Source organism: Dermacentor silvarum, unplaced genomic scaffold (genome assembly GCF_013339745.2).
Source record: "Dermacentor silvarum isolate Dsil-2018 unplaced genomic scaffold, BIME_Dsil_1.4 Seq434, whole genome shotgun sequence".
In the NCBI taxonomy this organism is placed as follows: domain Eukaryota; kingdom Metazoa; phylum Arthropoda; class Arachnida; order Ixodida; family Ixodidae; genus Dermacentor; species Dermacentor silvarum.
This window is the reverse complement of record NW_023606229.1, coordinates 24,500-51,161: the sequence shown is the minus strand read 5'-3', so window position 1 is coordinate 51,161 and position 26,662 is coordinate 24,500. Positions and strand designations below refer to the sequence as shown.

The window sequence follows — 26,662 nt, the reverse complement described above, 5'->3', positions numbered from 1 at the left end:
GCCAATCACAGTCAATGATTGTGATCCCGATTGGACTAAATCAGCATAGAAAGTGGCTGTGTGACACCAGTATGAGATATGGTAAGCTCTGCATTGTTGCAACAGCATTGCAGAACACTTGTTACAGCTCTGTATTTAACACTAAAATCCTATTTAATATTTAAACTAGTAGGTACAAGTACAGCAGCGCTTTGCAACTTACGGGGGGGAGTGTTAAACTGTGCACTATAGTTGCTCCTGGGTACTAGTTCTAGAAACTAAAGCGAAGGTCCAAGGCTGCATCATTACTTTATGAATGCATGATGTTATTTTTTTTTTAATTAGTGTAACAAGTGTGTTCCTAAGTCACTTATAAAAAAGCTCTGTGTGTTGTCAGAGACAAATATAACTCAACCCTTTTGCTACTCTAGGGTGCCTGGCATCAACATTTAGCTGTATCATTTATGATTAGGTATGCAGCGCCGCAGTGCATTAACATTTGGCCTTTCTTCTTTTTCTTAGAAGCAGAAGTTACTGCTGCTTTCATACTCAGTGCCGTAAGCAAGCGGATGTTGGTGCCAAGTATTCCTTTTTCAGATCAGTTCCTAGATGCTCCTTTGCACCCATGTATAAGTTCTACATGTTAAATGCGTATAGGTGCAGGAGAATGCCAAACAGCAGGAGAAGGAATGTTACTGAGATCTGTACGTCCACATTGCTTATGCATTTTTCTACAATAAACCTGCATTCCAAATTGTGATCAAGTATTGCGTTTGTCGTGCCTCTCTGGAAAACGCGGCTATCTGTTGAATGTCGCATGTGCCGGCAACACCAGTAGGTATTTGCCACCTAGTGCAACACCACGCATGTTGGAAGAAATTTTCTTGGAGAGAGAGAAAAAACGAAACTTAACCCATGCACTGCGCCGCCGGCTCACAGGTGCGTACATTCGATTGCATGCTTTACAATCGCGCCTTCTTAACCGTAGCCCAGGCGCAGTTTTATGGCGCACTTTTACAGCGTTCCGCGGTAGAAAACTTAACAGCTGGCTGCGCAGCAGCTACCGCCAACGTTTGCTACCGCGCTACCCTAGCGCGCTGCCGCTGTGGCTGCTGCAGATACTAAGCCCCAAGCCGCGATGTGCAGCTTGCCAACGGTTTTTTTTTTTTTTTTTGCGTTTATTTTATTTTAAAATGTGCGTTTTTTAGCAACCGTGTACGGTTTTAGCATGTCAAGAACGCGAGCTTTCTTTTGTTGTAGCTTTTCGTAGAGCTATTTGCATTAGACTGCGTAAGGACACAACCGTCGCGGCGGAGGACCGCGGTGTAGGGTCGTCGTTCGGTTCAGGGGGAATGGCCAGCCGAAACATATGTAGCAGAAACATAGCTACTGCTACTTATTTTGTTCTCCATGTGCTCTGGTGAAGCCCCGTTGCTGGCTTAACGATGCATTTTTCCATACCGGATACGCAAGAACTTAAAGACGAAAGCGGCTCCACATACGTCGTAAGTAAAATGCTTGCGATCCGAGCAGCTTTGTTGGGGGAACCCCGCTGTGTCTCAAGTTGAGCGGGATCGCGTAGACCGTGGCGTAGTTGGAAGTTTGTCTGGATTTTTGATGATCGGTTTCACGACTACTTGCTGCCGCTCAATTTTCGATGTGCACAAACACGTGCATATGATGGTGGCAAAAAGTTCAGTCAACTCGCATGTGTGTTTCGTAACTTGGGTGGTTTAGAGAACAAGTGAAATTTTTCTCACTACTGCTGTTCTTTTCGTCCACTACACATCGCTAGCACTTCGATAGTTTGTATCATTTATAGGTGCAGGTCGTTCTTCCTTATTTTTTTTATTTTTTTTTTGCAACCATCGAGAGATCGCTGTATTGAAAGCAGTTTTCAAAGTAGGCCGCTGCTCCCGTTCCCCTGTTAGTATACTGATCACTGTTGTGGTTTAAAGCCAAAAACACTGATTGAGAGAAAGTATATTAAGTTGTGTAACTTGGTGCGTAGTCCTCATATGTGTGATCGAGCGTTGAAAACGTGATGAAAAAATCCGCATGAACTGACACCTTATCTTATTTTCATCTCGAGGATCTTGGTACTTAAGATGAAGACGCGATACGAAGTGAAGTATTACGTTGATGCTTCTCTATCATAAGATGTGGAAATGTAGGCAAAAAATCCTTCCTATCATATATTTATGGAAAAAAAGTGCAACGTGTTTTATTTTGTTACATGGCGCAATACGAGACACTGTAGGGTTGTATATATATATGCATGCATACGGACACGAAAATGTATAAGAACATGTACAGATCACTAAAGAAAATGTAGTGAAACTTGAGAGACTGACAACTTCATACAGTGATGTATGTTTCGTCAAAGGAAACGCATCATAATTATTATGATCGAAGCATCTGTAATATTGTACACTGTGCACCGCTTGAAAACCGCATGTGATATTCGTAACTTAAGTGTATAAGAGCCCTTCAGCTTGAAATACGAGCCGATGACATATTGGCAAGTTGCCACTTGTCGAAAAAAGGCTTTCCAATGTTTCTGCTTACATGAATTCACATTGAAAAATTACTTTAAGCTGCCTGGTATTGGAATGCGACAAGAATGCATATACGAAGTGGGGCACCTGAAAGAGCTCATGTGCTTTGATTTTGTTTAAAAAGTTCATTACAGCTTAACCTTCGTTATTTGAAACTTCCCTTGTGACACGGGTGTTAGGTCCTCAATGTACAGCCTTTTGCGAATTTAAAATACACTGACTACTCCGCACATTCACTATATATGTTTGTTCGGCTTATTGGTGCAGTTCTCCTGACAATCACATCTGGATGGCATGTATGAGAGTACTTTTAATTCCCAGGGGTGTTACCTATGGCATACAAAAGAAACTCCTTTAAACAGTCACAGGTAGTGTAGCGAGTAACATCGCCCATATACGTTTGACAAAGACTGTACATATACCAGGGCTGTGCTCGGTGTAAAGTAACTCTGGTGTGATGCTTTACCCCTCAGGCGTACAACATACACGTGAATGGAGCCTTTCATTGTGCCGTTCGCTACAAGCAGCTCCACAGTCTGCATGACCAGGTGAGTTATTTCTTTGCTTGAATTGTTCACTTGTCCATGTGGGAATGAGGAACTGGCATTTCAGCAGTGGGCTACACCTTGGTTAAGCAAAATTGGAGTATGGATCCCTGATTGTTGAGTGCTATTTGTTGCGGTGGCTACTGAATACAAGCAGGCGGTTGTGGGTTCAATTCCAGGCTACAGCGGCTGGATTCTTACAAGGGAGGAATACAAAAACTGTTGTCTACCAAGCTCTGGTAGGGTATTAAAGAACTCCAGGTGATTAACAGGGATCCGGAGTGCTCCACTACAGCGCTTGTCATAGTCCCTGTGTTGCCTTTTGACATTAAACCTCATCAATGAATCTAGTGGGGAGAGCTGTGCTTCTACAACCAGTGTTTGTTAAACATGTCTAGATTTAAGCAGAATTCTGAATCTCTTGAAGAAGGTTCATGGTTTTGCTGCAGTGAGAATACGTGGCTATCTTTTTCTTCACTGTGTGGCCACATCAGTCATGATTTTGAAATGAAGTATAAGGCTTGAGGCATTTTCTTCTTTTTGCACGCGAGGCTATTGAGTTTTCATTGCTGTATGTCTGTCTTTATTGCCAGGCATACAGAATGCACATAGTTTTGAACTCTCTCTTCTTTAAACTAATACCCGTGTCACATGGCCAAATTTAGTGCCACTTTGAGCAAGTGCACTTCGGCTCAATGAGTGTCACTTCGGCGGCGCACTGCTCCCTTGGAATTGATGACACTGGCAATGGGTGAATCAGAAACCACAACATATATTTGTGATTTTATTTTATAATCTTATAACATTTAGAATCACAAAACGGGTGGTTTGAAATTACTACCGATTCTGCTTTCTATTTATCGTTTAACCACTGCTACCAAGGCTGCGCACTTCGGCGCAGCGAAGTGAGTTGGGCGAACGCACTCGCCGGCAAGTGTGCATTGCAGCAAGTGTTGCTACGCGTCCCCGTGTGACAGCGTGCGAATGACACTCGTGGTGAAGTGCACTGAAGTTGCCCTGTGTGACACAGGTATAAGAGGGGAACAGAATAGTTTATTTCTGTGTTTTCTTTATTTTGCTTTCAAATGTTTTCAAACTCGATTTTACAATCATTTGAGAAGGAAAAAAAGCTTAAAAAATGTTGACACTAATTGTTACCTTACCTATTAGAGGCATATTCTTATAACTAGTGTCATTTAAGTCAAATGGGATCAGAAGACGTGCCATGGAATGCTGCGAAATGCTTTCTGCTGGCAACTGAGCCCATGAAAAAAGGAATGTTTGCCAAGAAACAAAATTAGTATGTTGACTTAAAGCACTAGCATTGTAAGCTGGGCAAGTTCATGCTTGTTTAAAGGAGCACTGAACATCTCAAATGACAAGGAGCGAAGGAGGTAGATGCGAGCAAGTGTTGGCTTGCAACTAAAATTTATTTAGGAAGAGCAATAACTATATGCTCAAGAGATCATTGAGCATGCATGAAAATAGTGGAAACAACGAAACACACACAAAAAAGGAACAGGCGCTGTATCTTAAGATTTTTTTCATTTTTCACTCTTCTTGCTATGCGTAATTGGCTGGCATGAAGCTGTGCCGTTGCTATCGCTGGGATCAGCCACTCAGCAGGGCACATGAGAAGAAATGAATTGCCCATGAAAAGAATCCTTAAAAAATACTGCGCCAGGTTGAGCTATTGCTCAACAATGTTCAGGAAGGACCTTTACCATGCAGAACAGCTGAAGATTTTCTTGGGTTTATTTTTCTTTTTTGTGACATGCCTATGTGTCAAACAATGGGATGCAGCCATACACCTTTCAGTGCAAAGCAAAAAAATGGATAAGAACTATAGAAAGTTAAGCTAGTTGGTAGGGTATCATTATGAAAGAAGGTAAGGCGTGCGGACACAGACACAAGAGAAGAGAACCAGACAACACAAACGGCGTGTTGTCCGGTTCTCTTGTGTGTTGCGGCGTTTGTGTTGTCTGGCTCTCTTCTCTTGTGTCCGTCGTGTCTGCATGCCTTACCTTCTTTCATGATGAATGGATAAGTTATTTTTTAGACAAAGGTTGTTTCTCGTTATCTAATCTTATATTGAAACACAATTCCATTTGACCTTGTGTAATTTATTTCATATGTGGTAGTTTCCTCCTCAATGCACTAAACAAATGATTTTGCTTGTCTGATTGACGAGCCTGGCTTGTAACAACCAATTTCATTTATTATATCTTTTGCCTTTCGCCATTGGCTCAGAGGCTGCAGTGTCACCGTTATCACCAGAATTGGTCACTTGGCATGGTAGATGATAAGAAAAGAACAATGGAAAATGAAATGAATCTTTACAAAATATGATGCCTAGTTGCTCTTTCATGGTTATATTAGTCATTATTGGGGGAGCTGCTGCAATATTCTAGTCACAACACTCTGCAGGGGTTGGAAATTGTTTCTGTAGAAAAGGTTGCAGAATAGTATTTAATCTTTATTTTTCAGCTAAAAAAGGTGTTTGGATCAGCAGCACTTCCTCCATTCCCACCGAAAAAGCTGTTACCATTGACACCAACGCAAACTGAGGAACGACGAGGATTCCTTGAAAAATACATCCAGCTAGGTGCGTGTGCATGTCAGCTGTGATTTGATGTTTGTGTTAATGTGTTTTGTGCTTGTGTGTATTGCATGCCTTCATTTGCAGTCAAGAGCATCATAAGAGGAAATGTTTAATTCGTTCTTAAGCAGCAATTACTCATGATGTGTGGGTTCGAATCTTGCGTGTCAACTTCTTGCCATCATGTATTCAGTCCCGCTCAACACATAGAAATATTGGCTTTCATCAGATGTCGAGACGCTGCCGATACACATGCTTGCGCGTGCTGCTCTTTTTTAAATGCAAAGCATTTCTTGGCGAACATTTGCCACTTTGACAGTACCTATCTATCTATCTAGCTGCCTAAGGCTTTGTGCTCTCACGTTCGTTTCGTTAATTTGATATGTACCAAAATTGGCATAGTATGACAAAGAGTGCATGACAAACATAAATGATAGGTCATAACATGAATGTCATGACATGCGTGTCATGTAGGTCATGAAACAGCCGCCGACGTCTTGGTGTTCTCGTGATCGTTTCGTTAACTTGGTATGTACCAAAATTGGCATAGTATGACAATAGTGTGTGACGAACATAAATGATAGGTCATGACAAAAATGTCATGACATGAGTGTCATGTAGGTCATCACAATGACACAGCGAACAAAGATTTAACACTCAGAAACCACTGAAATGGGTTCAGAGGTTGGTACTAAGTGAAGGAAACACTAAAGGGTGATTGTAGAAGTCATAGTCATGAACATGACTCAGAAAAAATGACAATAACTCAGCGGAAAAAAATTAACACTCAGAAGCCACTGAATTGGGTTCTGACGTGGTACTAAGGGAAGCAAAACACTAAAGGATGATGGTAGAAGTCATAGTCATTAGTATGATTCAGCAAAAATGCCGACTCAGCGAAAAAAGATTAACACTCATAAACCACTGAAATGGGTTCAGACGTGGGTACTAATTGAAGGAAACACCAAAGGATGGTGGTAGAAGTCATAGTTATGACCATGACTCAGTGAATAGATTAACACGCAGAAACCAATGGAATGGGTTCGGGTGTGGTACAAAGTGAAGGCAAAGGCTTAAGGCTGATGGTCATAGGTGATCATCAACCGAAGTCATAGGCATCAGCATGACTAAAGCGTTCGCCTTAAGGTCTCTTAGGCATAGCTAAAGCGACTCCTGAGGACTCATGACATGAATATCGTGACATGCGTGTCATGTCATGAAACAGCAGTCGACGTCTTGTTGCTCTCATGGTCGTTTCATTAATTTGGTGGACCTCCCGCACACTGCTTCGCGTAACATCGACTCTCACAGGGCATGGGATCTGCCGGCTTTTTTTCTCTTGTGCTTGTTACACCAAGTTTTGTGGACTCTTCCATCTTTAATTGCAATTTGCAACGTCTGTGTACTGAGGGCAGCTCTTTTTTAACAGCACACTTGAAGGAACTTGTACATGATTTTTTTCGTGGCTAAAATCTTTGAGATGACAATATAGATATATATGTATATTTTTTTGCATGAGCTGAGAGAAGCTTAAGGTAATTTTAGTACTGAGGAGAAATATATTCTGCGTTAAAATGACCACTAAATATCCTCAGATGAGAGCACTGAAGATGAAAGTGACAGTGAGAAAGTTCATAGAAAATGGTTTTTGTGGTGATCACCTACAACATGATGGTGTCCAAAGACTGTGCAGAGTACAAGAGCCCCAGGAAGAAAGGAAGTTATCACGAATAAATCTGTACATGATTGTTCATCCAAGTGCTCTTTCTTCAAATCACCTAAGACTCGCAAAATGGTTCCCGACTGGAACGACAGCTAAGTGGGACACAGAGTCACATGACTACAAAGAGCCAAGTGGGACACATGACGACACAGAGTCATGATATATAACAAGTATCTTTCGCTTTGCACATTGCCTTGTTTAATGTATTTATACAGGGAATGTGTGTATAGCCACTATGGTCTTCTGAAAGCAATTTTTATGTTCCCTTTCATATTGCTTGCGAGTGTAACAGCTGGTAGCATATGTGCTGGCATGATTATGACCTTTAGGGCTGCTTGACGTGGTATGCACTAATCACGGGAACTTGATCCTTATGTTTTAATGTGCCACTCGACACAATGCAGGTGTATGTCAAGTCATTGGTGAGGATTCAGTGACATTAGAGAGTTTTAGAATAGGGGCCCCAGAAGTTTGGGGCCCCAAAGAGCTTTGCGGGTGTTAGCGTTGGGGCATGCAGCAGTCAAGAGTTTTAGAATATGGCTTTGCAATTGCGGATAGCGTCATGCGCTTGCAGTGCCGCTACGGTGTCAAATAAAAACTATTATAAATATTAAAATAAACCATTCCATTTTATGATAAGAAGAGTAATTTTGACTTTTGTGTTTTTGCATTTAATTACAATTTAGAGGTTATTCTATTAGCAGCAAGAGGTTTGTTGCACCTAATTTTGAGTAACCAACTTTACGTGCCTTCACCAGCCAAGCTAATCCACATTAGGCCTACGAGCCATGAAATCGACAATCGAATTCAGAATCAATGGCGTCTAATGAATCAATCTTCATTACACACGTTAGTTGAGAGAATGCGATAACCGCAGTCACTTCTCCTAGCTTACGAACTTCACGCGTTACCACGAATCGAGCCCAGTTTGGTGCTTGGTTTAAGCCGTCGCTTCGATGGCGCCGCCATGTTTGTTGACTTGTGCAAAGCTTTTGGGGCTCCTGCTGAGTCAGTGAAAAAGTTTGCCTGACGCAAAACCCAAGCGCAGTTTGCGTCTTGCGCATGTGCAGTGGCTTCGACACAATTTCTTTGGGGCCTCAAAACGTTTGGGGGCCCCTATTCTAAAACTCTGTATTGAAACTTTACTGCCGTCTTACGTGTTCTGGCAATGCACTAAGTTATGTCGGAAGGGAAGCAAATTTCTTTGCCCTGTACATGCTCAGATAATGCGAAATGAAAGTAAAGCCATTTGTTGTTGTCACCGAAGTGTCAGCTGAACATAAAAAAAAAAAAAAAATTATTGCTTATTTTAGGTCTGTTGAATATTTTCAAAAACTATTGCCGTTTTTTGGGCCTACTGGCATATTGGGAATACTGGATCTCGTTCAGTATAGCTTGAAAGCTTGAACTGCATTTGCAAATAATTATTAGGAGCATGTAATAAATACACTTCATTTAAGGGAGGGGGTTGGGGAGCGGATTTGGAAATTCCTGGAACAAATGGCACTTTTACTAATAATTTTTAGCTACAGAAGAATCTCTTAGTGTCTGGCGAGCTTGATGAGAAGCAACGTTTACTGATCTTTTGCTCTGTTGCATTTGCATGTTATGTGTCATTTATTTAAGATTGAGCTAACAATTTCTTCAAGTTATTTCTTTATGCTAGTTATATTGCCATTTGCCGTAGTGGAAGTTGAAGTCCTTGACAAGTAATAGCGTGTACTGAGTATAGCGTATACTCAGTATATGCTATAATAGCGTACACAACGTATGCTTGTTTGTGAGACGTTGAGCTGGGAAAACTAGTTGAAGTAGTGATGGATGGCCCTTAGCCAACATCGGAAGTGCCTGCTCATGGCTGTGTTGTCTCTGCAGCCAGCCAAGATGCTCGTGTGTCATCCGACGAGGCTTTCACAGGCTTCCTGCTGTCTGCTCAGCAGGAGACCATGGGTGCCCCTCCCAAGGAGGTCGACTTTGACGTGTTTCTAATGAACTGGCAAAAGGTCACCGTCTCTGTGCTCTCTACAGACCCCACTGACGTGGTTATGGATGTAAGTTGTCTCATCTTACAGCAGTGGCTGAAACAAGTTTATGTGCACGCATGCATATGCTTAGGCTGCGCTGCAAGAGTACAGTCGTTCACGAAAGCTTACGGGACACGATTCGCCAAAAGCTGAATTTCTGTGAAGCCCGGGCACACAGCCTTGAACTAAAAGTTTTAATTTGTAGCAATTCTTGCACCCTACACTGTAATCCATTATATTAGAAGTGCCATGCCTAAACAGAGCCGAAATTTACATTTGTTGTGGAACCAGTGTCCCGTACACTTTTGCCGTGGATTGTATCTGCCTCACATAGCCTTCATAGTTAGTTCAGGTACGTGAATCGCATACATATACATCGCATACAATTCAGGTACATATACGTTCCACTTTAATATATGTGCGAAAATGCTTTTCAGCAGCAAAGAGGCACATTTCTCTCATTCGTTTGGTGCTGCCTTCTACTTGGAGGTTTCAACACTTCATGCAAGAATAGTTTTGAGAATGGGTACTAAATGGTGACAAGCAGGCAAAATATAGAAAACTTGTTTTCATTGTTGGAACGCTTTCTGAATTTGGCAACCACTTGCCAGAAAAAAAGTTCTCAAGATGCCTGATAAGGTACTCCTCTTTCCTGCATTTAGATATGCATCTTCGGCTCACAATAAGCACCGATTTTTGTATCCTGAGGTGATAGCTAGTCTGTAAAACTAGCTGAATGCATACGTAAAAGCACGCACGTGACACAAAGGCGCTGATGCCATTGGTGGTTGGTGCTCTGCCGAAAAGTATGCTCAAACATTTTGTTTGTCGCCTCTGTTGTGCCACTTTGTCTGTCGTGCTTCGGTCCGTTTTAGGAGGTACGGGGTTGCACACAATTTTTTATTGAGACCCTCGAAGGTCAGTGGGCCAAATGAGTGGCACTTTTTAAAATAAATGGCTTGCTGTGCAGAAGTGTAATTAGTTGCAAACTACTTCTAAACACCTCATTTGCTTATATGACAACGAAATATTTTGAGAGTTTTGGGTCATGAGGCAAGTGGTCAGAAATAATTTTGCATTGAGAGCCTAGAGGGTCAATGGGACGTATGCGTCCCACTATTTGAAAAACCATTTAGTGTCAGTGGGACAAATGTGTTCCACTCTTAAAAAAGGTTGGCATAGCGAAGTGAAATTTGTTGTAAACTATTTCTACGCATCTCATTTATTCATACCACACAAAAAGTTCGAGTTTTGTAAAAAAATATAGGCTGTCCTACAAAAGGAAAAAAAGAATGTTTTTTTTTGTGTTGCTGATTTCTTTTTAAATGCGTAAGCATTTCTATGGTTACCTGGCGAGAAAACTATCCGAGCGTACGTCCATCCTTCACATAAGACGATCGCTTTCAAGGTAGAGCCAGCAGAATGTTTTCGCCAGCTGTGGAAGAAGACTAAGAATGCATGAGCAGTGGCACGAGCGCGAGGGGCAGTATGGGAACGCTGGCATGATCAGTCGGCATTGGAGCCAGCTGTGGAAGAGGACGACGAACACGCGCACAGTGGCACGAGCATGTCTCTGTGACCATGTGACGTGTGTAATCTGGCAATGCACTAGGCACACCTTTAGTAAGCCAGAACTGTGGAGCAGCCGTGGCTTCGGATCGGAACGTCATCAGCGCACTTGGCGCCGCCACCTGCAGTAGTTTGCTTACCTCATCAATTCACTGTTGCGCCGCCTTCCGCAGCAGTTCGTGTCCGCCGCAGCCACTGAGCAGTGCTGGGATTACCAGCAGTGTTGAGCACTGAACACCACGTCACTACTACGAAATGCTTATGCATCATTCAGATTCTGTGAAGATTCTTCATAAATTTTTTTCTTTCTTTACAAATGGCTTACGAAGATTTAATTGAAGCCGGACTTTTAGCTTAGATTGCACTATTCACTTGCTTCCTAAATTTTTCTGTACGGGCAATTTAAATGCATCTTGTGTCTGCAAACTTCAGATTATAATTGTGTCTTGCCTGAAGCAAGAAGAAACCTTGAAAATATTTGATCATGGTAGCTATCTTGTCATCGTTTAAATCTGTTTCCTCAGTTACAGGCTCTTATCACTGTTTGTGTTCTCATTGCAGGCAGTAGCAAGGGAGATTGGATTGCCTCCAGACCTCATATGCTACTTTGCTTTGTTTTTAGTAAAAAGGGCAGATGCGGACATAATCAGTGAGTTTGAACTTCAACTATGTTCAAAATATTGTGTTTTAACACTCGTATAATTTTTCATGACAAGAGCACTTGCAGTAAGACAAGGCCGTTACATAAGGTTTTATTGGCTTGAGTGATTATATTGATAAAGTTGATGAGAAAGTAAAGAAAGCAAGGTGAAATGTGAGTAAAAACACTTCGTAGCCTAGAATATGAGCTGGGTTAGGAATACTACACCAATTGTGCCATTTTGATACTCAAGCAAATTGGTGTGCCAAATTGCGCCGAAAGTGGAAAAATGACTGATATTGTGCCATGCTGCACCAGATTAACTTTGAGAAGTGTCAGCAAAAGATCACTGGCGCAGTGCAGGGCATTGTGTTTTTAGTCTCTGAGGGAATGCAAAAGTAACTTTCATATTCTGGCCGCCAGTGGGCATGAACAGCCACACATAGTTAAGTCCCATGAATAAAACTAGAAGTAGCGACACAGGGGGTCTGGGGCTTATTCGTGCCTAACGGTTAGTGAAGCGGAATCACATGGTTAGGCTGGCACTGTTTTCGTGGAAACGCATGCTGCTGGCCGCGTCTTTTTCCTTGTTTTTGTGGCTCGTGCTGGTGCCATGACAGTTGCTCTTGATCACGGTGCTTAGCGCCACGACTGCGAATCCTGATATTGCATCGATCACATTGCTGCACAGTGCAATCGCGGTGATCAAAAATCTCAAACTGAGAAGGTGAGTGGTAAGGGAAGGCGTGTGCGGTGAGGGGACTTGGAAAAGAAGAGGCCAAGAAAACAGGAATGTCACTCCCTTTAGCTAATTGAGGGGGCTTACACCTAGAGCACTGCACGGGCCTGGGCCGACCCGAAAGCGTGAGCCCGACCCGGCCCGCGGGCCGGGCCGTCCGAAGCCATGTCGGCGGGCTCAGGCCGGGCTCGGGCTTAAGGCCGCGGGCCTGGGCCGGACTCGGGCTTGAAGCCACGAGCCCGGGCCAGACTCGGGCCCGCTCATTAAGGGGCGAAGTAGGCCTTCCGAGCACACGCAAACGTTATGCATTGCATGGTTCAATGGATTCTGTGCCAAGCTGAAGTGACACGTGCAAGAAAGATGACTGTATATCTTATCGAAGAAAATGGGAAAACAGATGAAGTTCCCATTTTTGACAGCGGAGCTGTTTCAGCCGGGCGTAATGTGTCTGCTGAATCCAAAAATGTGGGCCAATCCTGGCAGCAGTGCAGAAAGGATCCGAGCGCAATGGCACATACACCTGTGAACTACCGAAGCTGAGCCTTGATAAGCCTAGCTAATATGGTTGGGACTACTTAAGCTTAGTCAGTCATTGATAGGCAATTGACAGCAGCCAATCAATAGCTAATCGATAATCCATCAATAATCAATAAATTCCAGAAAATGCTGGGGATGACTTGGTAGTGCTTAGCCTAGCCCAAATACGTGGCCAATACCTTGCGATAGCCAATCAATAGCTAATTTATAATCAATCAATACATTCCGGGAAATGATGGGGATGACTTGGTAGTGCTTAGCCTAGCCCAAAAGCCAGGACTCTTTAGCATTGCGCCGCTAGTGCAAGCTATGCTAATTTTTTTCTTTTCCACAAAAACAAACATTGTTTCCGCGTAAAGAAAAACAAATTATACAAAGAACTGCTCCTCAAACCATTTCCATGTTAACCGTTTTTGCGATTGCACTATTACCAGTGTCGATACTATTGCATTATTTTAGCGCTAAGGCAAGGGGTGTCTTTACTTATGCGTTTATTTGATGCTGTATGCTTGTGAATTCGCCTGCTTACATATACATAGAAACAAAGCCACAAGAACACGTCTGAAGCCCCAGGCACGAAGATCAGACAAATCCATGTAATACCAATCATATACACGGGGTGTTTCACTTTAGCTGCCCCAAATTTTTAAAATTTGCCTGTGGCAGATAGCACAATTATAATCCTTGATCTAAACTACTCGATGAGGCAGCCATTACTTTCACGAGAAATCAAAATGCCTAATTAAATAATTAACCTTAGTACGCTAATTAACTTGTTAATTATTTTACGGCACGTCTTTCAATCTACAAATTATAGCCGTTGAGTTCGCAAGGTGATAGTATCCACTTGGAACGAATTCTCAGGAGTGAACCAGTTTCGAGATATCAATTTTCAAAGTGTCCGACGAAATGCATGGGCGTTTCAGTTACTTTTGTACTTTAATGCATAAAACAGCGTTTTCCTCAAAAAGTTAACTGGAACTGGAGTCTTATTACGTATAGTCTACACATCACGAGAAACACTACATTAGGTATGAGGCAATATGCTCAACATTTATTCATGCTCACTGCGCCATTATAATTATGTAAAGCTTACCGCTTTCCACCAACATTGTGGACAAGTAGCCCATACAGGGCTCCAAATGTTAGTTATAATTGTATCCGTTTTTCTGGTGGTAACAGATTTTATTTCAAATATAAATGTCTGCATAAATGTGAACTATTTTGCTATAGAGAAAAGACAACAAAGCAGAGCACTTATAAAACTGAGTTTTACCAAATTTTTTAGTGTTTGTCTGGACTCTTTCAGAACTTACAACTTCTTTGAAACAAGAAAAATTGTCAACTTATGCATGCACTTCCTGAAGTACTCTTTAGAATTTTCTTGCCTCTTTTCATTGCTTTTTCAGTTCAGAAACGGCTAGAAAACTTTGAGGCCCCTTACCTCTCCCAAACGTCAGCTGGTCCAGGTCACTGTATTGTTATCAGGAAAAGGTATGCCAGCAAAGCATATTCCAGCTTTGTTTAAGCTCTTAATGGTGTTGGGCTCATAAAATAAAGTGTCACAAAAGATGACTGAATGCAACTTATTAAGGATAGTTTTCATGTCTTACTCAAGCATTTGAAAGGACGGGAGTGTCATAGAGCACTTGGCACATGTCTGGCCTGTACGTCACATACTGCATGCATAGTAAATGTAATTTGCACTATGCGTTTTATAGTGGGCTTGGCCTCTTCGCATTGAAGAACAGATGTGTTTTCATCACTGTTGTTCTTGTATGTCATTGTGGTACAAGCGAGAGGTTTCGGGTTTTATTCTGAGCTGCGATGTCTGTATTCCAACAATGGTGGAATTAAAAATGTTGGTGTAATTAGATATACATGCACATTAAAGAACTCCAGGTGGTCGGGATTAATCCAGAGCCCTGCATTATAGCATTTCTCACAGCCTGTGTGTGGATATGTCAGATGCTACAATCAATCGAATCGAAATCAATCAATCAAATTATTGGTGTATTTTCTCTTATGTTAAATTTGAATAGCCAAGCCTCACTTCTTCCTCTTTTTTTTCTTAGGTTGTACATATTTTTAAATACAGTGGAATCTGGTTGATGAGATTCTGCATAATACGTTTTTCGGGACAATACGTTTTTTGTTAATTTCTGAGCCAGTGTCTTATAGGAGCAATGTGTTCCGGATAATACAATTTTCGGATGATACATTTTATTTTCCGGTTCACGTGAAAATCGTATCAACGAGATCGCACTGTAATCCTTCATTTGTCACAAGAGGAATTATGCCACTTCAACAGGTTTAGTTTATAAGGCGGACATGACTTGCACAATAAACATCAGTTATCAAATGGCTAACTAAACAAGTCCACTAGTCAGTTTTTAATTACTTAGCACGGAGTATCATTTATGGAATTGAAACTGAGCAGTGCTGAAGTCCTGTCTATTTAGCAGAAATCAAAAGAGAAGCACTAGTATTGGGACGTCCATTCTCAAAAGTGCCTCACAATGCATTGGCATCCCACTTATGATTTTCCCAAGAAGCGTTTCTTATGTACTGTAGGACAAAATGAAACATCATATTTCATGACACATTTTGAGGATGAGTTTCTTAAACTTAGTGCTGGTCACAGTAGTATTGCTGTTTAGTTAGCATGTTAGCACTGTCTGGCTTCAATTCTTTTTTGTCAACAGAAGCTCAAGTTTGTGATTACCTTTCTACTGGTTCATGTAATAATGACAAACCCTTCTTATTTTCCTGCAACAACAGCTACTGGGACAGCGGTTGGGACGACGCACTGATGGTTGACCGTGTCGCTCTGAACCTAGCCTACGTGCAGACGTTAAGTGACGTGGAACGTGGCTGGGTGGTCGTGCCCAAAGACACACAGCGACAGCTAGCCACCCTTCAAGCCAAGGGCTCCAAAAAGGAGGTCTGCCTGTTTCTTTAATGCATCCAATGCAATTCTGCAGAACTTTCGAAAACTTAGAAGTCGATTCTCTGCACTGGCATGGTAAAAGGAACATCTGCATTTCAATGCTTCTTTTACCATGGCAGTGCGTCTTTTCGGTTATGCATGCAATGCCAATGTCCTCTGTAGCATGATGGTTAAGTTCGTCACCATTGCTGGCATCTGGTTGGCTATGTGTTATAAGGCTGCACCTCAACTTTATAAAGGACAGGCCTTATTGCGATTGTGAGAGAAAAAAATTGTAAAGCCTTGTGCAGTGCATATGAAGTTGAACATTGATAGCCTGGTGCGTGCTTTCCATGAGCTTTATGCTTGCTGTCTTTGGCTGGTGTGAGCACTTCATGCAGAACCATTATGAAAACACTCATTATGACTGCTGCGGTGCTGCGAGAAGCCTTGGCACAGGTCACCAACATTCATGATTTTTCGAAAGTCCGGCACTTTGCAAATATGCAAAACCATGAGCTGGGAAAACAGGCTATTTAAGAAGTAAAACACTGTGCAGATGGTACAGCGAATTCGTAGCTATGCCAGAAGGCCCGTCAGTTAAGTTTCGTAAGTCACAGATTTCATTGCAAAGGTTCTTCCTCATGTCGTAAATCTAGATTGCAAACTAGTCAATGGAAGCTATAAACAGTGCATATGCTCACACAAGCCCAAAACCTCCACTCTTCCTGCTGCACTCTGTCTCATGCATCCATGTGGGGATTCACACTATGTGTAAACCCAAGAGAGCTGTTACTCCAAAGAGCAGAGCAGGTTCTGAGTCATGGAAGAATTATAATGCGGTTCTCTTTTAAAGGGAACACCGATTTAATATATTTGGCTACTGATTACAGCTTATATATAACATGAAGGCATGCAGACTACTTCTAAATGCATAGATGTGAGCCTATTTTAACCTTTTCAAGCAACGTTCGCCATTTTCCGCGGAAAAAAATTTTTTTTTTCTGCTATAGACCTTCTGTATTCCCAGGACCATATAAGACCAAATGACAAGGTTGGTAAAAACCAAAAATGGTGTATTTTTTACAAGAGTGTACACAATTGCATAAAATGTGCTCAGTGGTCGTGAAACCAGCATAGGGATTTTAGTTGTGAAATGGTAAGATGTGACTCCGTTTATTGGTGTTGCTCAGTCCTACCTGGCACTTCATGTAAAATATTCTCGAGTGGCCCTTGCATCCCTCAGAATTTAATCTGGACGAGTCTGCTTGTTTTGGCCCAAGCTTCAAGCCAGTGCTCAATGGCATCTTACTGGGCATCTGCATTTGGTCGCTGAACACATTTTTTTTCCTGGAAACTTCGGGCGACTGGTCTTAAATTTTATGTGGTAATATCCCACACTTCCTTGCACTTGGCACAGATATAATGAGTGCTGCTGTAACCTGTAGTCAAACGTGAATCAAGTTTAGGAGCTTTGTCCTTCTTCCTTCTGAATAATCCTTGATAAGCAATAAGGAGCTTTCCTACTTCTTAATTAGGATGTGCTGACGTTTAGGGGTGTCTGAACACTGTGTAGGTTGGTTCTGTAATGTGCTCAAAAACGGATTCGGGTAAATATGTGTATATTTCAAATATAGTTGTATGGAATAGTACACAATTCATCTTGCTGCCAGTGAGGCTGCAGAACTTCGTCTTAGGTGGAGGTAAATATTGTTTCCTTCTCTATTGAAAGTTCCTGTGAACATTGTCTGATTCTTGCAGTAATGCATCTGGCAGCTTGTTTTCATCTTTGTGGGCAAAACGCTGGGAATAAATCATTCCTGGCCAACCTCATCTTCATCGCTTTCACCAAAATCTGATACGTTATGAGAAGCAATCAGAAGCAGTGTCCTCAAGCAATGTCATTTCCACCTATTATTTTGTGACTTTTTCTTCTAGAATGTTGCACAGGGTACACACAAGATCTCTGGGGGAAAGAAAAAAAAAAAGAAGAGCTAACACATGCGGCTGGTTATTGCATCATGCACAAGGAGTGTGTGTGTGGGGGGGGGGGGGTCACTTCACGTCCATTATCATGCTTTGGAACACATTCGTCACCATGCACTAATTCCGCTGTTTGCCAGAGTACTCTAGAAGCAAGGCAATATACTTTGTTGTATGTACAGCCTGAAGAATTTCACTTAATTGTCGAATTTATAAACATTACAGGTTATTTGAGAAAATCAGAAAATAAATTTTATTTGCGCTTACCTGCTGACGCAGCCACAGGCATGACCAAGCTGTTTGTTTTGGTGTGCATACCATAGCAAAGGGTTCAGATCTTAAGGCTCAGTTTCAAAAGAGAGAACAAAGCAAGTTTATTTTCCCTGCCTGCTTTCTTCCTTTTGCTTTAGGACCAGTACAAAGAAATTGGCTTTCGAGTCAGTAGGATACAATGCTGGAGGATCACAATCTTGATTGTTTTTCTCGATAAAGTAGGAAGGTTTAAGTTAGCTTTTTTTACCTGCTGGGTGTATTCTTTTAAGATAGAACCGTACTGTACATTCATTCTGGTTCTCGGCCGTCTTGTCTGCCACATCTGTAAGATGTTTTAAGTTATTGAATCGGTTGTAAATCCATAATAAATGCGACAGAGTACTGTTATGCAGAATATAAGCTCATTAAGCTAGTACCGCTTGTTTATTGGTCTTAATTTGTTGTGCAGAACATGTGGTGTGCGTTTATGGCTGTGTTACTGAAGTCCTTTCAATTCCTGTAGTACCTACAACTGGCACGGACGCTCAAGTATTATGGCTATCTCCAATTTGCTCCCTGCTTTTGCGACTATCCACAACCTGACACTCGGGTTCTCATTAGTGCTGGTGGTAGAGAGCTCAACTTCAGGCTTGCCTTAGCACAGGTAAGTGGGCATTGGTTTAGGGGTTCTTGTCTCACTTATTGGTCGGATATTGCTAAGCTGTTATTATATGCCTCTGCCAAATTCGAACATTTAGAGAAAGTGCATATAATGTTATTTCCAAATACCGATAATCTTTTTCATTTTGATATACATTGGCACCATTGCACAGGGTGTGCTTGCATAAATGTCTGTGGTCATGTTATTCAGGATAATGTGGTCATGTAGTGTGCATCGGTTACACTGCGTGCGTAGCTAGCACTGAAAACAAGTTCTGGATTTAGCCCCACGCTTGGTCAATCCGTAATGCATCCCTAACGAAACGGTGCAAGTAAATTGCCGCCGTGTGGGTTGTGCCAATAAGACAAAACGGTGACATACACAAGTATTGCTTGGGATATAAACAGAAGGAGACTTGGTGGGCGGCTTTCTCTTCATAAACAATAGTAGAAGAGTGGGAAAGCTTGTCATCTCACCTTTTGTTGCGCGTATTTGCGTGTCGAGCTTGCTTACGGGGCAATGTTAGGTAATGCATCCGCCAAAGAAACCAAAAGCTGGACAGAGGGAGAACGTTTCATTCTTGAACATTCTTTTATTCTATTTCTTGTTAACTCAATGTAAGGTCCATCCTCCTCACTGAAGGGACAGATATTGTCCATTTTCTTGCAAATTTAGAACAAGTACACGCTGCTTTACCACAGTGACTGGGGGAAGCAGAAAGGGGGCCATGTCCATGTTCTCACAGGTGTCTCACACCAGTCATCTCATTTCGTGCATATTTTAAATATTGTCATTCTTTCTCAGTGCATTCTTCATTTCTATAGTAGACCTCATTAGTCATTGCCATGATTTTAGTACATGTATATTTTACGCACTTTACAGCGACTATTTTTAGGCCCCTTTACAGCCACGCCTCATCTACTTCTCAGAATTCATCGCTCCATTGCAAACTCACAAACACTGGCGTGGCGCTCTTTGGCCATATCTTGCCCTTGCGCCACTAAACAACACACATTCATTCATTTATTCATTCATTATTCATTCATTCATTCATTTCGTGCGTTCATGTCCTGGTGCAGTTTTTCGAGTAGAGGTGCATGCTAAGTTCATCTTTAAATACATCTTGTACATGTTGTTCCATGGCTTCTACAAAATTAATTTTTTAATGCTAAGAAATACCACTCTTGATTTATAATTTGATGAAAATAGAGCGAGAAAGAAAGAAGTGAAAGAGCGAATTGTATCAGGGAAAGTGTGCGATCTTAGGCTTCAGTTTCAGAAAAGAGGAGGAAGCAAATTTATTTTCCCTACCTGTTCTCTTTGTTTTTCGTTAGGACCAGTACAAAGAAATCAGCTTTCGAGTCACAAGGATACGATGTTGGAGGATCACGACAGCTGTGAGTCACTAAATAAGATCGTCTTTTCCATGTTGAAGTTAACCATTGTGTATTCTCAAAATCATGAGTATATATATCTAATATCAGAGTGTCATGTTCTTGTTCTCAGTGCCTTGAAAGGGCTCAGAATTGTTATTAGCAGCAGTGTATATATCTAGCAAGATGACCAGTATTTTGGAAGAATGGTGTTCTTTTGATTATGCTGCTGCAGAAAGGCAGTTCATGAACATTTATGATGTAATTGTAACTCTTATTCACACCCATTATACATTTCCATTGGAGCATCTCTATATTTTATTACAATTTCATGCATAGTGTGACCCCTTGTGTGAGTGTGCAGCATCATTTCCTGGTATACATGAGAATCCTTGCTTCTTAGGTGATAGACCATGCAAATGGAGAATGTTCTGGGAACTCTCAAAGTTCAGATGGAAAGCACCAGAGACTGGAGCTTTCGTTCGAGTACCTGATGAGCAAGAACAAGCTCCAGTGGATCACAGTGGTCAGCAGTCAGGTATGTGGCAAATTAAACGAAAAGAGTTTGCATTAGGCTGGACTTGCTGAGCATGAGTTGAGGGGCAATTTGGTTTGACATACTAAGACAGCAGTGCAGGAAGCACAAAAGAACAAAAGTGTGTGTAGGATCAACAGGCCATTGTCTCAACAGGAGGATCAGGGAACATAAATGCAACATAAGCATGCTGTTTCAATGCATTTAGTCTTCTGCGGCAGGGACTGTGGCTGCATGTCAGAGTTTGAAAAGATGACAGTTGTGAGTAGAAGTAAAGCTAAAACTGCATACGAAACTTTAAATGCTGAAGAAATCTTAACGCTACAAGACACCTGTGTCAGCAACCCTTCACATTCACTTTTCGATAAAAGAACTTGAATTCCTGCGCACTTAAATCAAATCTGATCACGTGCTGTAATAAGCGATTAGTCTGCCGTAATAAATCTTAGTGTTTGCGATGCTGCTTGTTTCCATGCTCACCATACTGCTATGCTGCACTTATACAGTCTACGTCCAATTTTTCGGACTCGCTAAGGACTGCGAAAATATCAAAAAAAATCTGACAGTCCGAAAAAAAAAAGAATGCATGCTTTTTACTGCCCTTACACTTATTAGACACCTTGATACTCATACTGTGACAGGAGACGGTGGGAGCGCACATGTTTAAATAACGAACACTACTATGTCCCGCGACAGTAGCCCCTCTGCACTCGTAGTATGCTTCACTGCAATATGTTGCAGTATACTTGACCGCGTAACATCACTGTATTGCGGCAAAGTTGACTATCGGGATGCAGAAATGCTTTCTGCGCTTCGACACCATCAGTGAGGATGACGAAGATGGAGTCGGTGCTATTGCTGACAGCAGCGAACCCTCTCAGTGAAAAACATGGCACCGAAGAGCAGGAAGCTTAGTAGAGAACATCGAAGCAGCTAGGCCTAGCGTTGCAGAGCACATGACTGTGCAAAACAACGAAGTCACTAACAAACATCATGTGGCCAAACACAAATGTCTACGGTGACCACGGTGGCTACAGCTGGCTATCCAGTGTATCGGCGCGAGAGCGCTGGTTCGTGGCTGCCAGATAATCATAATGACGGGGTTGGTGGCTTTGAATAATGCCGTTTCATACCTGCAGGCACGGCAAAAAGTCATCAAATGGCAAAGGGTTTTAATGTCTGAAATTTAGTATGTCTTTATACTTTGACTCATGGTGGGGACGCGAACGCATCTGAATTATCAGGCATGTCCGAAAAATCTGTCGTCGGAAAAATTTAGCATTTGAAAAATTGGCCGTTGGCTGTATATGTCGGTTTGTCAGCAATAAAACTTGGTTGTTCAGCGCTTGTTCTTTTGCCCTTCGTTCTTCCTGTGCTTGCTGCCTTAGTATTACAATGGACATTCATGACATCAGTGCCTGTTCTGGCCAGCTGGGAATAACCAAGGATTGTGTTTCCTTTGCTTTTTTTTTTACTGTTGCAGCTACAGAATCTTTTATCTGCAATTGGGTTGCCTGTTTCAAAAGTTTTTTTTTTTTTTTGAATGCAAGTAATCAGGAAGACAAAATATTGCTGTGCCTGAATGGTATCTGAAAGATCTTTAGTGCGGTTCTAATGCCATTGCTCCTTAACACAGTAGCTTAACATTTTTAAGTTTTTTTAACCAAAGCATCAATTAATATGTTGTCTTTGTGGCTCTCTGTAGAGGAAACATGCACAGGAGTTCTATGACAAATTGTTCATAAGAACTGCTTTGTGGCCTAATTGGTACTTGCTCAAAGGCATTGCTGAAAATGTCTTTGTAGCTGCAAAGATGTATTTCGACATAGTGTTGCTGGCTGAAAAACAATAGGGCTGTGATGACATGCTTTTAATAGTAAGGAATGGAAGGTTGTGATGAACTGTTGTTGAAGGCAGGGAAAGAATTTAAGGGGGCAAAGCTTGGTCACTAGTTTTGGCTGTTATAATATACAGTAGAACCCCGCTGTTACGTTCCCGGGTGCTGCGTTTTCCCGGGTGCTGCGTCGTTTTCGGCCGGTCCCGGCACAGCTCCCATAGAACCCAATGCATTGGTAACCCCGCTGTTACGTCGCAACTGTGGGACCGTTCCCGCATCATACGTTGCGAACTGCCACACCGCGCCGGCCCGAGCGGCCATTTTGACTTTTCATGTCGCTTGGCTTGGTTGTTTGACGATGGCATTGGCCGCCCAAAGTGCTGGGGGCGACATTTATTACGTATTTTCGGTTTCCGCCAGCAAAAGTATGGCCTTTGATATCCGCTTTTGCTATCTAAAGATGATGTCTATGACGCGTTGCGGCCCTAAAATTGGTTTTGGCTCATAGATGTTCCGTATAAAGTCCAAGGGCGATAACGCCGTCGCCGCGCGCCGTATGCTTTCTTTCGCGCGCGAGACGCAGTCGTCGGCTCCCCTCGCACGCTTTCACTCGCACATACAGCATACGTCGCCGCGCGCCGTATGCTGTATGTGCGAGTGAAAGCGTGCGAGGGAAGCCGCGCGGCCGTATGCTGAATGTGCGAGTGAAAGCGTGCGAGGGGAGCCGACGACCGCGTCTCGCGCGCGAAAGAAAAGCAGAGAGGAAGCGCGCCTCCTTCCGTTGCGCTCGAGGCACCAGCGAGGGAGCGAGGGGGGGGAGGGGGGGGGGGGTAGCGGGCAGCGTTGTGCTCTGGCATCATACTGCGCGGCGGCGCGCGCGCGGTCCCGCAGGCCCTATCTTGAAAGCGATCTGCGTGGGGGTAGATTCTACGCAGTGTAGGTGCGTCGGCGGCTCGTGGCTTTGTGCGTGCTGCGTGTTCTCGGCGCTCAGTTAAGGTTGAAGCGATAGACAACAGCACGAAGGTCACTTCGCTCGCTTCTGCAGCGGCGCTTAACTGCGCGTGTCCGGGCTCATCGAGTGTGATGTGTTCATGTTTGCCTGTGGGCGCTGACACTATGTTTGTTAATTAGTTAATAACCGAATGTTTACAAGTTTATACAGACGATAAAACTACTATTCTTACTTTGTATAGCTCACCGCAATCGATACTTCGGCTGTCGGGCGAAACTACTTTTTGTCGCACGTAAGAATTAATAATATTGTGTGCAGTTCAACACTACTCCCATTTCTCAATTTTTTCTGTTTCCTGGCTCTTGCGTTTCCCGGCTCTTACGTTTTTTTTTTACGGTCCCATGAAAAACGTAACAGCGGGGTTCTACTGTATTCATAATGCGGAATCATGTTCATAATTGCTGGTTCCAGGAGTTTTTAGAATTACTAAATGAAAACAGGTTTTTCTTGAACATAGTTCTTTGAGGCGACAGAAACAGGGCTCTGGTGTCATAGCTTAACTGCATGAAATATGGGATGCTGTTCGGGTAACGCACGTGCCACATCTCTTCCGCTGCTGGTACATGCCCCTTCCCCCTCATTCTGTGCTGTTGTGACGGGAGAGTGCAAACTGGTAGCTATATCATGTTGCAGAGTTCTGCCCATGGAATATATATATTTTTCAGCACGCGGACAAGAAACATTACCAGCTCTTAATGCAAATCTTGTGTCTCATTTTATATTGGCAAACTGTGTACATCGCAAAAGACATTTTGTGGGGTAGAAAAAGAAGGAATATGCTTGTTGAGGCAACATGTGAAAGCAGTGCAGTGACAAGATGAGTAGAGGAAGGCAAATTAAGTGCTTAACTATGAAGCTTTATTAATTGATGTGAAGCACCATTAGGATTGGTTAACATGTTTTCTGTGTTTGGCACCCATCCAGGTAGCCTTAGTCACACAATATTTATAATCATAAGCAATTGTGCGTCCGGTGGTAGGTATTCAAGCCCCAGTGCAGCAGCCCAATGTTCTACCTATTATGCCTCAAGTGCCTGCATAGGTTGGTATAATAAAACTTTACCAGTTCTTCTCTCATCCAAGTTAGCATTTCATAGCAACAGTTCACTTGTAAAAGTGAGAGCACGCCAGTTTCTTCAAGCAGGTATACTTCAGTGGTGTGTTTGTGTGTTTCCTAATTCTCAGCACTAATATGCTGTGCTTTGTACTGCAGATGACATTAGGCTTTCTTTCAATTGTAGCCTCTGCACTGCACCTGCAAAGCCAGTTGTAGGAAGATGTTTGAGAGTTCTCTCTCGTACACACCACTAGTACCATGCTGATGTGTGCAGGTGTTTCCTTGTTCTTGTGCGTTATACTCAAGGTGGTGTTGTGCGATCTGCTGAACATGGCTTTGGGGAAGTTCAAGTCACAATCATGCTGTATAAGCTTGGGTGCTTAGAGGCTCAGGCTGCTTCTGTTGACCATGAAAAACTTCTCAGAAGAACAGCCTTTCTTGGGATTTTTGTTTGTGTGATTGCTTATGTGTATGTGAGAGCGTTCTCTTGCACTCTGAAACAATTTACCAACCTGCTTCTGTTGACCCTTTAGCAAGTCCCGGCAGTGTAAGTGATGTGCACACAAATTGAAAATTATAGCATCTCATCACATGTGTTGTGTGGTAGACATTTCACATTGACGTAGATATCCATAGTGCATAGGAAATGTGTAAGCATGCATTTCTTTAAAACTTGCCTAGAACATAATCAGCAAACTTTGAACAGCAGAGATTGACAAGAAACTCGCTGCTTTTAGATGACAGTGACGAAAGGTTTGAAGACCTACGAGCAAATCTTTCTCACGAACAAAATTTTTCGTTATGTCTCGCACGAAGTTAGTACAGTCAAGCCTCGATTAACGAAATTTGTGATGTAACGGAACTATTTTATTTCCCAATCTTAGTTCCATTGAATTTAGGAAACCTCGAATTAACGAAATTTGCGATATAACCAAGTTTTTTGCTGCAAGTACAACTTCGTTATATTGAGGTTGGACTGTAAAATAAAAAAAAATTAGCCGAAATTTGTAAACTTCATGAAAACTTTGAGAGAGTTCGCGGGTATTGAGCAGAACACTTTATTTCAACCATTACATAACCTTGTTGCTGCAAGAACCCTCTCTGGAATCTCACTTGATGCGCCATTGTTCCTTAATGCTCCTGGAACTTTCATTGCACTTTGAACGGAACGACATAAGTTTAGTAGACACAGAAGTCATAAGATACAGAGAGAATAAACATGTATTGCTGGTCCCAAATGTGTGGGCCTTGAGTCCTTATTTGTTACAAATTTACAGGATGAACTCCACCAAGGTTTTCCAGAGCTGTGGATCGGAATACAGTTAAACCTGCTTATAACGAACCCCCATATAACTAATTCCTGGATATAACGAAGTTTTTCTATTCTCGGCCGTTACTCCATAGAAGCACATGCATTTGAGACCTCTACATAACAAAGTGGCAGCGGGAGACCCCCTCGAAATAACGAATTTTCCCCGCTGACAACCTAGACATTTCGCCCCAAATTTTGTCATTTATGCGCGAGCAGCAACTGGAAGCACCTTCTCCGCCGCGACGGAATGCGAAGCGGCGGCGTCGCGCCTGGCGCGCTCGAATTCACGGCGACTGCGAGGCCAGAGCGAGCGCGCGTGCGCGAGGCAGGCCTGCACCCTCGACCCGGCGATCTTGCCGCCGCGGTCGTGTCCCCCTCACTTCATTCAAAGTGAAAGAAGCCGCCGCTTGCTGCAGCTGGCCTAGCCCGCCAAGCCGGCACTCTCCTTTTCCAGTTGATATTGCCGAAGAAAAAAAGAAGAAAAACGTCCTTTTTTTTTTTCAACGCGCTGGCAGCGCCACTCTTTGGTTACTGCGCAAGTCTCTGCGCTTCACTTCACTAACCTGACACTAGGTGACACTATAGGGCCGTTTATACTAGGGTTCCTCGATGCGCGCGCCCCCCTCCGCCGCCGTGGAGGGTGGAGCCATTCTGTGAAGGGGTGAATGCCGCCTTTCGACCGGCGGCCGCCATTGCGCTCCCCACGCATCGTCGTGGTTGGTTCAGTGAGACACGTGTGCGGCGTCTTCTAGGGCAAAATGCCCGGGTGTTGCGTGCCACAGGGCACAAACCACTCGCG

At 42.8% G+C, this 26,662-nt stretch overlaps 1 protein-coding gene across 1 annotated transcript; it reads left to right on the top strand.

The window, feature by feature from the left end:
- Nucleotides 1–1,271: 1,271 nt before the first annotated feature.
- LOC119435081 (sorting nexin-17-like) lies at nt 1,272–20,700 on the top strand. The gene is made up of 10 exons (XM_037702038.2): nt 1,272–1,484; nt 3,011–3,085; nt 5,570–5,687; nt 9,280–9,455; nt 11,559–11,646; nt 14,323–14,407; nt 15,695–15,857; nt 18,601–18,741; nt 20,073–20,135; nt 20,515–20,700. Exons 1-10 carry the CDS (start codon nt 1,425–1,427, stop codon nt 20,683–20,685), a joined length of 1,140 nt encoding a protein of 379 aa, XP_037557966.1. The 5' UTR covers nt 1,272–1,424; the 3' UTR covers nt 20,686–20,700.
- Nucleotides 20,701–26,662: the final 5,962 nt, after the last annotated feature.